The sequence below is a fragment of the Equus quagga genome, chromosome 7 (genome assembly GCF_021613505.1).
Source record: "Equus quagga isolate Etosha38 chromosome 7, UCLA_HA_Equagga_1.0, whole genome shotgun sequence".
Taxonomy (NCBI): Eukaryota; Metazoa; Chordata; class Mammalia; order Perissodactyla; family Equidae; genus Equus; species Equus quagga.
This window is the reverse complement of record NC_060273.1, coordinates 45,357,231-45,372,162: the sequence shown is the minus strand read 5'-3', so window position 1 is coordinate 45,372,162 and position 14,932 is coordinate 45,357,231. Positions and strand designations below refer to the sequence as shown.

General features: G+C 56.4%; 1 protein-coding gene across 1 annotated transcript in view; it reads right to left on the bottom strand.

Moving 5' to 3' along the window:
• The window catches only part of ADAMTS2 (ADAM metallopeptidase with thrombospondin type 1 motif 2), a 215,476-nt gene that overhangs the window by 139,207 nt on the left and 61,337 nt on the right, over positions 1–14,932 (bottom strand). The window contains exon 3 of the mRNA XM_046667680.1: positions 11,053–11,212. Coding sequence (XP_046523636.1) covers positions 11,053–11,212 — 160 coding nt within the window. The remainder of the gene's footprint in view (positions 1–11,052; positions 11,213–14,932) is intronic.

Below are 14,932 nucleotides of genomic sequence, written 5' to 3'. Positions count from 1 at the left end.
CAGGAACGAGGACCGTGTGGCCAGGCTTCCTGGGCAGCTGCACTCATTCTTCCTTTCCATGGATGTTTAAGCACCGTGTGCCAGGCACTCCCCCAATGCTGGGAATTCCGCGGCAAGCAGAGGGCTCTCCCCACGGCCAGTGTGCTGAGTGAGCCGAGACATTGTCCTCGCCCCTGCACCAGCCCTGTTTCTGCATCCAGTCAGTGGACAGACAGCCTTCGGGTGGGCTCTAAGATAGCTGGGCCTCTCAGCCCAGGTTCTGGGGTGGATGAGAGGCGCTGCACGGGCCAGCAGCCTGGGTCCACCCTGCTCCTCCCTGCCGCACGCGGGTCAATGGCCTGGCTTCAACTGCAGCTCTGCAACTTACCAGCTGGGCAACCGTTGGTGCCTTGGTTTCCTCATCTGTAATGTGGGCACAATGACAGCACCACTGAAGCCCAGGGCTGGTGACAAGAATCCACAAGATGACGTGCCTCCAGTGCTCCGGAGAACGCCACACATGTGAGCGCCCGACCAAGGCAGGCATCTCCTCTCCCTGGCTCATCGCGGCCCCCACGGCAGTGCTCCTGGGCCTCGCTTCGCTGCCTGCTTGCAGGCTGCCCAGCACATTAAATGACACGTGGATGCAGAGTGCCCATCCTCACGCAGGTCCTCCACCAAGGCGCGTGTCCCCCGACCAGCGACACGGCTCCAGGGCAGGTGAATCACCCGCAGGCTGGGCCACAGAAAGACCGGCTTTTGTGCAACAAAAACTAACAAGACTGAGGAGAGAGGAACTACAGCCTGGGGAGCAGGCTTGCAGCAAGCACAACAGAAAGTCGATATCTAAACAGACGAAGGGCTTATCCTGATATAGAAGACCCGGGGGGAGGAACCGGCAAAGGACTTAAATGAGAAGAGGAGACAGACACAGTCATCAGACGCAGACAGAGCATCCCTTCTCCCCGGCAGCCAAAGAGGCACAAGTTACAGCCCAGGGCAGCCCTGCCTCAGCGCGGGGCCAGCAGCCCGTCAGCCGGCAAAGGCCCGGGCTGGGGGGATTCGGAGACCCGGAGCCTCCATGGGAAACCGGTCTGGCTCTGCCCCCAGAACCGTGAGTCTGTCGTCTGCTTGGCTCCATAATTATTTCAGTCACTGGGCAAGTACTCCCTGCCGGCTGCTCAGGGCCAGGGCTTGAGGGCATCTGGGCTGGTTCCGGCCCGCGGCCCACAGGGTCAGCAACAGGCACCCATTCACAGGAAAAGAACGCAAGCCCCTGCCAGGAGGTCCCCAAACCCAAGTTCCAAGAGAGGTTGCATTAGGGGCAGGGCTGTTACCACCATCCGGGCAGTGGCTGTGCAAGCAGCTGACCAGCACTGCCTCTGGCCCAGCTGGGTAGACAGCAGGCTTCTGCCCAGAAGGCCTCAGAAGCAGGCACACAGCCCACCATGCCTGCTCTCACAAGCTTCCATCCACCCCGCCAGGTCTGGGCCCTCCCCAAAGTGACAGACTGGGGAAGCGGGACCTGGCCTGCCAAAGAGGCAAGGGCACATGAATGTCCACAGGGACCCTGGACCTCACACCATGCCCAGCCACCCTGGCCCACAGAGCAGGGCCTCTGTCTCCGAGGCAAGAGGAGCTGCAAGCACACCCCAGAGCCCGCCTGCCTGGGAGGCCGCCCCACGAGTCTGGAAGCCAAATGGGATCAGCGGGATCCCCACCTCAGTCTGAGGCACAACCACCTGCCATCCTCCAGGTTGCTCGGGCCTCTCCTTGATCCCGTCCCTCACACCCATGTGCTGTGAGCTCTACCTGCAAACACATCCTGAACCCATCTACTGGGCCATCTGTCATCGGAAACCAGGACCACCCAGGCCCCTCACAGGCCTCCCTGCTCCCACTGTCACCACTGAGAGCCCTCCCAAGGCTCCCCATCGCCTGGAGAATAAGACCCTGGTCTTACCCCGGCCCCCTACCTGGTACTCCCTGGGCTACAAGCACAAGGCCTTCTCTCTGCACCCCGGTCACACGGGGATGACCCCCCCCCCTCAGTGGGTGCCGAGTGTTCCTGTATCCCTCTGTCTGGGGCCGTCTCCTGGGGCTGGGCCTTCCTGCCGGCCAGGGTCATCTCACCCAGCAGGAGTGGCTCCCCGACTTGCCCACCCTCTCTCTCTCCCCTTCTTCCAATTTTTCTTAGTTCTCGGATTTACCCTTCTCTGCAGCACCTGCTCACTGTGTCTCCTGCTGGCCGGTGAGCTCTGGAAGAGCAGGGGTTTCATCCAGCTCATTCCCTGCCAAATCCCCAGCACCTGATCCAGCCCCAGACACAAGGTGGGTGTGCAGTAAGAACGCGTTGAATGAATGAATGAGTGAACGAAAGAATGAAGATGCTGCTCATGGCCTGTGTGCCATCTCAGGAGGACAGTAGTTATTCTTATTAATCCTGCCATGACAAGGGAGAATCACCAGGCACCTGGTCCCTTCCTAGCCCAGATCAGCGCCATCGACCTCCCCGCGCAGGCCCAGCTCCCAGGCCTCCCCACCACCAGGTCCTGGTCCTGCTTCCTCTGAATCCTGAGCCATCATGCAAGCTCTCACCAGAGCCCCGACTCGTCCCAAGTGTGCGCCTTCATCCTGCCTGGACTCCTGTGGGAGATGCTCCAGCTGGACTCCCCACCAGGCTCTCCCCTCAGCCCCAGGCGCATTCCGAGGCCGTGCCCAGGGTCGCTGTGAAGCCGCACCCAGGACTGGGCCCAGGCCAATGGGGCCAAGGCGAAGGCTCTGGGACAGACACCCCCACTCAAGAATCCAGCCCAAGTTCCAAATGTGTGTGTGCACGTGTGCGTGTGCAAGAGAGAGGGTGAGACTGAGGGACAGAAAAATTAAGCCTGAGGGTGGGAGGGAGAGAGGCAGACACCAACATTCCCACCTCAGCGCACGACCTTTCCCAGCTCAGACTTCCTTCAGGGCCAAGTGCACAGCACGGTTTGGTATTAACTTCAAAGAGAAATGGGTCAAGGAAAACTAGAAATTTTTATAGAAAACACTTCAGGCTTGGAGCTCGCTGAAGTGTTTGCCAACCTGCGGAGAATTCTGAGAGGAAACGGGGCCTGTGGTCAGAGGTCTCCAACTGGGACAGGTTGGACCTCAGGCCCAAACCCAGCTTCTGCTTCTGGGTAAGAGCCTTCCATCCCCTTCGGACATGGCTCTCGCTGTCTCTGCAGCCCCATCCCTCTGACGCTGAGTCTCATCGGCCCCTTTGCCTCCCTCAGAGGCCTCTGCAGGGAACCCCTGTGGGACGTCCGTCCCTCTGTCACCCATCGTGTAGACGCAGGAAGCCATGTCTCTTTCACAATTGTCCCATAGGGGTACCCGGGGTGTGGAGGAGGTTTCATCAGGATCCCCAAGGGTATTCAGGCCCAGCACCTCCTGCCCCTCGCAGGCCAGCAGGCACATCTGAAGCACAAACGCCACAGACACAGTAAGTGGTCCCTGGAGACATCACATATCTCCCAGAAACATTCTAGTCAGCTGTACTGGGGACCATGTAGAGCCCACAGGCCGTGCGACAACCAGGCACGTTACTCCTGCCAGTTAGACTCCAGACACCCGGAGCAGAGCACGGCTGCACCGGGCTGCACGTTGTCTGAAGCGGGGCGTGCTTACAGTATGCAGCAGGAAGCTCTATGGGGGACATTCACAACAGAAATCCAAGGAAAGGAAAGGAAGAGCATCAGTTAATTATGTCTGTGGAAGACACAGCCTTGGAGAAGGGGTGGCGAGGGTGGAGAGGACGCCGGAGCCAGAATCGTAATGACGCGCAGCAGCAAGCATGCAGCAGGGCCAGTGGAGAGCGAGACGAGGATTTGCTTATCTATTCCCACAGTTCCTGTGACCTCACACCCATCCCACAGGTGAGGAAACTGAGACCCTGTGGGCTTGGGTAAGCTGCCCAGGCAGGCACCCTCAACTCAGACCATTCCCCAGCCCCATGCTGGGAGCAGGTGCTGACGTGCCTAGAACCACTGCTTGTCTCTGAGAATTGACCCTTTGTCCGACTTGGAGCTGCAGCCAGGCCAGAGCCAAGCCGCTGTCCCCAGGTCACATTCGTCATCTGTTCAGGTCACGTTTGTCATCTCTGCCTGTTCTTTGCTATGCTCCAGCAAAGAGCTGGGTACTTCCCGGGCCATGTTCCCTGGCCAGCTCCACCCCTGAACCAGAGCCTGCACAGAGGTGGGAAGAGAGAGGAAGGGGGAGGGCAAGCCTGAGACATGGGGATCTGGAAATTTAAGTCTGAGGAGAGGAGCTGAGGACATGGGCTGTCTGCGCCAGCCAGGCAGAGCACTAGTCACAGACTTCATGGAGGGGGGCACACCTAGCATCGTCTCTGCCTTCCTGGCCCACCCGGCAGGGCTTCTGAGCTGCAGACCCCAGGCAGAAAGTGCCCCAGCTCTACCAACAGCTCTATAGCGCTCTCCTAAGTCTGACCCCAGACAACTCCAGGCCTCGAAGAATATGCAGCCTAGGCTGCCCAGCGCCCACGCCGCCCACCCTTCCTGGCATGAGGCCACGTCACCACACTGGCATCTCCCACAGCTGTCCAGGGGGCCAGCCGCAGAGCGGTGGGAGCATGGAGACCTCTGCCAAGGATGCGCTCAGCTCTGAAACATGCCTCCCAGAGCCGGGTCAGCCATCTCGGGTTTCACAATCAGAGCCTCTTCTTGGGTTTCCTCTGGTCCCCAAGCCGCAGGCACAGCCCAGGGGAAGAATGAGGAGGAGGAACTGGGAGGCCCAGGAGTCAAGCCCAAGGTGCCCAGACTTTCAGCTGGAACTCGGTGAGCTGGCAACAGCCTACTGGGCAGGGCCCAGGGGCAAGCCCCAAGGAGAGGCCCCAAGTCACCACCTGAGAGTGCTCAGCTACACTCTAGAGCTCTGGCGAATGGCTTAAGAAGTGCCTGGGTTGGGGACACAGGGACAGGCCCCAGCACTGGAACTCTGGCCAGGCCTGGGGCTCAGGGTGCAAAGCCTGCCAAGGGCCTCTCTCCCCTTCCACTAGGGTCTCAGGCTCCAACACTCAGACATGGTGTCGGCTGAACCACGGCCCCCAGGATGCCCACATCCTAATCCTCAGAACCTGTGAGTGTTGTCTTATATGGCTAAAAGAACTCTGCAGGTGTGCTTAAGGACCCTGAAATGGGAAGAGTCTCCTGGATTATCCCAGTGGGCCGAATGTAATCACAAGTGTCCTTATAAGAAAAGCAGAGGGAGTCGGACACAGAAGAGGAAAAGGCGCTGTGAGCAGGGAGACAGAGACGGGAGTGATGCGCCCGAGCCAAGGGATGCGGGCGGCCACCAGAAGCCGGGAGAGTGAGGAAGTGACTGCCCTAGAGCCTCCACAAGGAACCAGCCCTGCTGACACCTGGATTTTAGCCCCTTAAGATCTATGTTGGGTTTCTGACCTCCAAAACTGTAAGAGAATAAATCTGGGTTGTTTTAAGCCACTAAGTTTATGGTAACTTGTTACAGTGGCAACAGGAAACCCAGACAGACGTCAGTGGCTGCAGGAGAACCCTCCTGCTCACTTCCAGCAGGTCAGTGCCCCCCACCCCTGGCTCCTCACCCCCCAGCCCACCAGGCTCCCTGGCTGGGCCCTCTCCCCCAGGACTCATGCCAACAGCGGAGCCTTGCGCGCTTCCCGCCCCTGGCCAGTCCCGACAGGGCTCCAGTCTCCCAGTGCACATCGCTGCTCTGGCCTCCCTGCCCCTAGCCTGGACCAGAGTGGGCTAGCCAAAACAGAACTGTCAGACCCCCACCCTCCCGGGGCTGCCCGCTACCTGCCCTGGAACATTCGAGGCTGCGGCCCCCGAGAGCACCCAGCATTCACTCTGCCCTCAGCTCCTGCCCTGTGCACCTTCTCTCCGGAGGTGGGCCCTTTGGCTCCTGGGCAGCCTGGAAAACGCCTGTATGGCTCAAGGCAAGGATGGGACAGAGGCACAGAGGGTCAGGAGGGGACTCTGTGGGCGGCCAAGCTGGGCTGCGCTGCATCCCGCACCCTCCCTGCGGCTTTCGTCGGCCGGCAGGCAGGGCGCTCCTCTGCCCGCCAGGGAGGACGAGCGGCCTGACAGCGCCCGAGGCTTGGCACCAGCTGCTTCCGAGAAGGAGGCCGCTGGGTCACGGGCACTGAGCTGTCCGACCGCTCTTCCTTCAGCCAGAGCCGCGTGTGAGGCACAGCCCCACAGGCCGCGGCCGGAGTCTGGGCCCGCAGCAGCTCACAGCCCCTCCATCCAGGGCCGCGCCGGGCTGCAGGCGCCCGCAGGAGCAGCCCATGAGGAGCGCCCAGGCCGCTTCCGCCTCTGCATCTCATAAGCACAGGGGGCCGACGTGAGCCCTGTTTTATTTGGCCCATTGGTGCTTTTCAGAAACTTGAAGGAGCATTTTAAAATCAGGAGAGTTCACACCAAAGTTCTTATTCTAAGGACCATTGATATTAAGAGGACGGCTGCCCCAAGCCCACACACCGACCAGGTCTCAGTCAGGGGGTCAAGGGAGCGAGCCAAGGATGGGCTGCCCTTTGTGAAGGAGTCAGCTCTGCCCTCTGCCCACCATGAGGCCAGGGCTGGGTGCCACGTGCCACTGTGCTTGCGTGGTTTTCCTTTTAGTTGAGCAGCCCGCTCTGCGTCCACGATTGTATCAAAGCAGGGAAGTGGAAGCCAGGCCAAGGGCGGGGTGATCCTCCCTCACGCTCTGCCACCATCCTCGTTGGCCCTGCTTGCCAGGTCCATAGGCCTCTGAGTCTGCAGCCCTGGTCTAGGCAGGCCAGGACTTCCTGCAAACGGCACTGCGTGCCTGACAGAGACCACATGCCCAGGGGGACCCTGTGGGGACCTGCTCAGGCCCCCTTGGTGCTAAGAGCAAGGCTGGCTTCTCCATGCACACGGTCTTGGGGTCAGCCCAGCCGCGGTGTGGCCCAGCCTCTCCAGGCCCCACAGTCTGGCTGAGACTGGACGGGAGTCCAGCAGAGGCAGAAGAAAGGCAAGGGGCCTGCCTGGCTGTGCCCAAGCCCCGTCCCCCAAGGAGGGGGGGATGCCTGCAGCAGTGTTCCTCACGGACACGCGCCCGCTCACTGCATGGCCCGCCTCCTACAGGAGGACTGATTCACTTCCCGCTTAGGCTGAATGATGGCCCTAAAGATACCTGGGGCCTATGAATGTTACCTTAGACGCAAAAAAGGATTGTGCAGACGTGATTGGATTACAGATTTTGAGACAAGGGCGATCACCCTGGATTATCAAGGCGGGCCCTAAATGTGACCACACGCATCCTCACACAGGAGGGAGGAAGGAAGATTAAACCACACAGAAGAGGAGGCGGCGATGTGAGCACAGAGGCAGTCTGGGGTGACACGCCAAGGAAGGCCAGCAGCCACCAGAAGTGGGAGAGGCAAGGAACGGATCCCCTGTCCCCGCCCCGAGGCCCAGGAAGGAGCACAGTCCTGCCGACACCTTGACTTCAGCCCAGTGATGCTGGTCTCAGACTTCTGCCCTCTAGAAGTGGGAGGGAACAAACTCCTGTTTTAAGCCACCGGGTTGGCGGTAACGTGTCGTAGCAGCCTGAGACTCAGCGAGGAGTGACCTGCCAGGATCACCCAGGGCAAGCGCCGAGCAGGGCTTCCGGCCAGGCTGGGGCTCCTCATTGTGCACCCACAGGCCCTGGCTCCTCCTCAACAACCCCAGACAGGGTTGACAGATGGCAGCCAGGGCAGGGCTCAGGCACAGGCCCAGAACTCACACTGAGGCCCTGTCCACATATGTGTACAAGTGCAAACACACATGCACGCACACAAGTGCAAACACAGACATGCACACACATGTGTGCAAACACCAGAGAGGCCAACGTCACACAGCACCCTCAACATACTGCTCCTGGGTGCAGGGCTGGCTCTGGGGAGAGAACGGGACTAGGGGTGCCAGGGAAAGGCCCAGCCCAGAGGTGGCCTGGAGACACCCCAACTGCCTCTCCTCAAATGGCTGCCCTGGCACCCCAGCCTCGGAGCTCTGCCCTCCGACCGGCAGGGCTCCCAGGCCCAGCAGAGCTCAGCAGAGATGCTTCTGCAATACCCGCAAGGTCAGTGAGGAGAGAAGAGGTCCTCCCTCGTCTCCCCCAACCCCTTGCCCCCCCCATACCCTCCTCCAGTGCCTGAGGGCGACACTGTTATGCACTACGCCGCCCAGTGTACACACCCTGGCCTGAGTCCTAGAAGACACACAAAAACCTTCATCTTCCAACCATTTCGCCGGGCAGCCTGCAATCCAGCAACTGACCTCAGATGATGGAGACTCTTAGTGACAACGATGCTCTGAGGCTCCGTGAGTCCCCGAGAACACACCAAGAAGCCTGTTGGCCAATGGGGGAAAACAGGGCAATGGGTCTCAATGCCCTAGAGGAGCCACGTGGGATGTGCGCCGCCCCGCCACCCCCACACCTAGGCAATCTCCCAGACCAGGAGCCTGGGACAGATGTCTGCCCTTCCTCAGAGGGCCCATCATATCCACTGCCCATCAACAAATGGCCAGGGGGCTTCAAAGCCACTTCTGGAAGCTGCCGTGCAGGAGCAGGAGGAAGCCTCCAGTCAGAACCTCCTGCCAGCTTCTGCCAGAGCACATTGATATGCCAGCGTTCCCATCAGAACTCACCAGAAGAAAAGGTCCCCTGGCTTGCGTGCATGCACACACCCGCACACACACACACACACTCTGAAAACCTTTGACAGAGGTCCTGGGGTTATGAGCCCAGCAGCCCATGTCCTCTTGCAGGAAAGAGAAGAAAACACACATGCAGCCCAGGACACTGCTTGTCCTCGCCTCCCAGCCACCGCTGAGGGCCCGGCAAGCCCAGGCTGATGGAGAGCTGACCATCTGAGGTCACTGTGGGCCCTCAGCCCAGCCCGGGTTTAAAACGTGTCTGGACCCCCTCCAGCCAGTGATTGGGCCTCAGCCCTGGCTGAGCGGGAACACTCAGGCACATCCAGGGAGAAATGTGCTCTGCAGAGCAATCACCCACACAGGGTCATGCTGACACTGGGCAGGAAGGTCAGGGAAAGGGCACTTGGCCCCAGACCCCGGGGCCTGTGGCTGGACCCACCACCCACAGCCCACAGCCTGGAGCCTACACACCCACAGCTGGGGCCGAGGCCAAGGGCCCAGCCTAGGACAGGCTCCCCTCCCCCACCCCCAGGGCAGCCTCAGCCCCTGACCCACCAGTTGACCTTACCCAGAATCTTCTAGGGCCAGTGGCTTCTGGGCTTATTCTGAGTTTGACATTCCTTTCCTGCGTTCTGAGTTCCAGACTCTCACTGAAGATACGTGGATGGCGGATGGGGGGTAGATTGGAGAGAAGATGCCAAAAGACCAACAGAAGCCCAGAAAATAAGGCAAGGCCGCCAGCCATGGGGAAGGGCTGCCATGTTCAGGAGACAGGCACCACCTGGAATCTGGGACTGGAGACACAGCCCAGGGCACCAGCAGTCCCTCTGTGCAGGCTCCATCTCACTCCACCTGAGCAGGGCCCTCAGGACCATCCTGACTCTTCCAGCCAGCCCAGAAGCACCAGCCCAAAGCCCGAAGTGGCAGGTCCTCAGCTCTCTGAGTCACAGGCATTTACAACCCCACTGGACAGATGAGAAGGCAGAGGCCAGAGGCCCAAACTTGCCAAAGGGCAGCCAGCCAGCAAGGAGCAAGGCCAGGGCCATGATCTCTGGTCTGGGGCACTTCCCCTGCCCAGTTTCATTCCTGCCCCCACCCAAGGGGTCACTCTGCATTCCTCCCACTGCAGAGAAGCCCAAGGTGGAGAAAGAGGTGGGAGGGGCTGAGGCTGCCAGCAGCCCAGGCGACACGATCCATCACCCGGGAAGAAGCGGCTGCCGGAAGTATTGATCTGCTCTGGAGAGCACAGGCCTCCTGATGGAATGATTCCTCTGCAAAGGTATCTGACACTGCTCCTTGAAATTAGCATGGTGCCCTGCCAGGCTGCACCCAATTTATCTGTCAAGCTGAGAAGTCAGAGACCTAAAATAAATGAGCCAGGGCTGCTTGGGGTGATGGCAGTGTCTCAGCAAATCACGGCATGGCTGGGCTGGCCCAGGGGGCCTCCGGGGCTCCCCGTAGATATGCAGATGAGCCTGACCCAAGACCAGGCCTCCATTCCCTGCCTGCTGGCCGCCTGCCAGGGCTGTTGGCAGCCAGGGGTCTAGGACAGGAGGGTGAGGGCTAAGCTGCCCCGCAAGAGTTAGGTGCAATCAAGGCAGCCTCATCCACACCCTGGAGCCCTGGGGACCGTGAGACTTGCTAGGACCACGGTCAGAGCCCAACCTGGCCTTGCTGCAACCTGGGACACAAGATCTCGAGAAGGCTGGGGAGGTGCGGGCTGCGAGTAGGCCTGGCCTCCTGGAGGCCCTGAGAGGCTGCAGCCAGGACTGACACCATGCCCACCCAGCAGTGCCTTCCACGCTGCTGGGCCCAGAATCAGAGTCTGATTCTAAGCTGAAAAAGACAAAGTGACATGAGTCTGTGTGCGGGCGCCGAGGCTGCCAGGAGCACCTCTGGGGTCTCTCTTCCCTCCATTCCCGGCAGGACCTTTCTCTGGGAGCAGCCAAGGAGGGCTGTCACCACTGCAGGGCAAGCAGGCAGCACAGAGACAGAGGAGAGAGACCGTCTGCAGGCAGCAGACATCCTCTTCAGAAGCAGTCTAGAGACACGGGGCTGGGACTCAGGCTAGGGTGCAGGCTTGGTCTGGGGCCCCCTGCTCCCTGACACTTGTTGGCCTTTAGGTAGCAGAAGGTGGACCCTCAGGCAGCCCTCACTGCCCACTATGGAGGCCCTGGACCTGCAAGCTTGTGGCCCATGTGCACCAGAAGAGAAGCCCTCAGCCCGGCAGCCCTGTACCCCCACCGTGTAGTGCAGTCAGCAAGGGCAGGGCTCAGCATCAGCCTGGGACCAGGCCTGCAGAAGGGGTGCCTGGTCCCCCAGGGGACAGCCAGGGCTCACCACACAGCCCGCCCACCTACAGCAGCCTTACCTGTGTCCAGGGCCTGTGGCCCCCCCAGAGGAGGGGACCTAGGGGTGGGTGGCCGGCGGTACACCACATGCACGCGGCCCTGCTCAGCCTCCTTTGCCACCAGCCCCTTCTCCAGGGGCTCAATGAAGAACTCCTCCTCCTCCATACGGATCAGGCCAGCCTGCAGGGCAAAGAGAAGATGGTTCAAATTCCCAGCGCACAGCAGCCCAAGGAGATAGAGCAGTGAGGAGGGACCAGAGCGCAGAGCCTCCCACCTGGCTAAGCAGGGCCCTGCTGACCCTGCCCAGCCCCCAGCGAGGTGCTAGGTTTGAACCCCAGACCGGGGAGGGCATGGACAGTTGGCCCTAGAGGCCCCATCTGCCTAGAGCCTCCAGGTCCTGTCGCTGAGGCCAGGGCCACTGGACAGTGGTGAGCCCTGTCTGGGGAAGGGGTTCTGCCTGGGTCATGCCCAGCCCAACCCCCAAGTCTCCCCACCTGAGTTTGCAAGACCAACTGTCAAGGACAGCCTGAAGGAATTCCAGTACAGTGACGGGCTTGTGCGGCCCCGGGAGGACACTAAGACGCACCAAATATGGACCAGTGCACCCCATCCTAAGCCAAAAGTCCAAAAGAAAGGTCAAAACTGTCAGCCAGGGGCTGAACCTGCTTACAAACACGTTCAGCTGGACCCACATGATATGTTTAAAATTCTGAACCCAACGCTCAAAATGATGAGGTTTCATGTTTCAAAAATGGAATTCCAGTTTTCCTTGGGAATCACAGGCTCTGACCACACTGCAGTGGATGCCATGGATGGAGCATGTGCCTCTGTGCCTGGCCATGGTCCCCACTGCCCCCAGTGTCTACACCTTCATCCACGTCAGTTCCAGGCGCAGCCTCTCCAGGACTGCACCACTGCCTCCCCTCAGTCCAGTCACAGCCCTGCTTGCTGCAAAGCCCCTGCTGGACTCCCATCTCTGTAGAGATTTGGGCTGCCCTGTACTCCGGCAGTTAAGGCTCTCAGCTGGCCATTGCCCTTCCTGCCCCCAGCTCACACACCTCATACCAGTCACTGGGATGGCCCCATCCTTCCAATCCAGTGAGCACTGGCCTCCTGGCTCCTGAACCCACCAGGCCCTCAGCTTAGGAGGCCCTGCTCCTGCCCCCACCTCAGCCATCTAGTAAATTCTTCCTTCAGTGCCTGACTCAGACAACCCCTAACTGCCACCCCGCCCCCTGCAGGCACATGGCCCTGCCCTCCCCCTGGCTATCCTGCTGTCATGTCCCGCCCAGCTTCCACACCTTTGAATTTTTGGTCCATTATCCATAAACTAATGGTCTCACACTGGGAGCCCCTACCGTGTCCAACCTGCACATAGATTTCCTTTAGATCATATACTTACGATCCACTCAGGGTTTGTCTGCTTATCTTTTAAACCAATTTATTGAGGTATGACTGACATGTAAAAAGCTGTACATGTTTAATGTATACAACTTGATATGTTTGGGGTAAGTAAACACTCATGAGATGATCACCACCATCAAGGCCATACACATATCCATCACCTCCCAACGTTTCATCCCACCTCCTTTATTATCATTTTTTTGGTGGTAAAAACACTACCCACTTGGGGCTGGCCCCGTGGCCGAGTGGTTAAGTTCGCACGCTCCGCTGCAGGCGGCCCAGTGTTTCGTCGGTTCGAATCCTGGGCGCGGACATGGCACTGCTCGTCAGACCACGCTGAGGCAGCGTCCCACATGCCACAACTAGAGGAACCCACAACGAAGAATACACAACTATGTACCGGGGGGCTTTGGGGAGAAAAAGGAAAAAATAAAATCTTTAAAAAAAAAAACAAAAAAACCACTACCCACTTAGGAAATTTTAAGTATACAGTATTGTTGGCTTTAGCTACTATGCTGTACAATAGATCTCCAGAACTTATTCATCTTACACAACTAAAATTTTGTCCCTTTTGACCATCGCCTCCCATTTCCCCCTCCCCTCAGCCTCTGGGCAACCACCAGTCTGCTCTCTGCTTCTGTGCGTTTGACTATTTTAGATTCCACATATAAGTGAGATCATACAGTATTTGTCTTTCTGTGTCTGGCTTATTTCACTTAGCAGAATGTCCTCCAGTTTCATCCATAGTGTCACAAATGGCAAGAGTTCCTTCTTTATAAAGTCTGAATAATATTCCATTGTACATATGTACCACATTTCCTTACCAATTTGTCATCCATAGATGGACATTTAGGTTGCTTCCATGTCTGGCGTGAAAAATACTTCAGTGAACATGGGGGCACACATGTCTCTTCAAGATAGTCATTTCATTCCCTTCAAATATAGATCTGGAAGTAGAATTGCTGGATCAAACAGTAGGTTCTATTTTTTATTTTTTGAGGAACCTCCATACTGTTGTCCATAGTGGCTGCACCAACAGTGCGCAAGGTTCCCTTTTCTCCACATCCTTGCCAACACTTGTTCTCTCTCATCTTTTTGATGATAGCTATTCTAACAGATGTGAGGTGATATCTCATTGTGGTTTTCATTTGCATTTCCCTGATAATTAGTGATGTTGAGCATCTTTTCATGTACCTCTGGTGTCTTCTCTGGAAAAATATTTAGGTTCTTTCCTGATTTTTTAATCATAGTGATTTGTTCTTGTTTTTGTTTTTTTTGCTGTTGAGTTGCATGAGTTCCTTACACATTTTGGCTTTAATCCCTTATCTGATACACGGTTTTCAAACATTTTCTCCCATTCCATAGGTTGCCTTTTCATTTTGATTATTTCTTTTGCTGTGCGGAAGCTTTTTAGTTTGGTGTAGTCCCGCCTGTCCATTTTTGCTTTTGTTGCTTGTGCTTTTGATGTCATATCCAAAAAATCATTGCCAAGACCAATGCCAAAAAGCTTTCCCCTATGTTTTCTTCTAGGACTTTTACAGTTTCAGGTCTTATGTTCAAGTGTAACCCATTTCAAGTTAATTTTTGTGAGTGGTGTAGGATGGCTCCAATTTTATCCTTTTGCATAGGAATATCCAGTTTTCTCAACATCATTTAATGAAGAGACTATCCTTTCCTGTTGAATATTCTTAGCTCCCTTGTCAAATATAAGTTGACCAAATATATTCGTGGGTTTATTTCTGGGCTCTCAATTCTGTTTCACTGGTCTGGCTGTTTTCGTGTTAGTACCATACTGTTTCGATTACTATAGCTTTGTAATACAGCTGGAAATTGGCAAGTGTGCTGCCTCCAGCTCTGTTCTTTCTTAAGACTGCTGTAGCTCTTCAAGGTCTTTTATGGTTCCATAAGAACTTTTGGATTGTTTTTTCTATTGGAACTTGGAATTTTGATAAGGATTGCATTGAATCTATAGATAGCTTTGAGTAACATGAACATTTTAACAATATTAACTCCTCTGACCCATGAACATAATATATCTTTCCATTTATTTGTATCTTCAATTTCTTTCATCAATGTCTTATAGTTTTCAGTGTATAGATCTTTCACTTCCTTGGATAGACTTATTCCTAAGTATTTTAGTATTTTAGATGCTATTGAAAATGAGACTGTTTTATTTTGTTTTCAGATAGTTCATTGTTAACATATAGAAACACAACTGATTTCTGTATGTTGATTTTATATCCTGAAAGTACTGAATTTGTTGCTAGTTCTAGCAATATTTTGGTGGAGTCTTTCAGACCTTCTATATACAATATTGTGTCACCAGCAAACAAACAATTTTACTTCTTCCTTTCCAATTCTGATGGCTTTTATTTCTTTTTTTTTTTCTTGCCTGATTGCTCTGGCTAGAGCTCCTAGCATTCTTGTCTTATTCTTGATCTTAGAGGAAAAGCTTTCAATATTTGACCATTGAGTATGATGTTAGTTATGGGCATG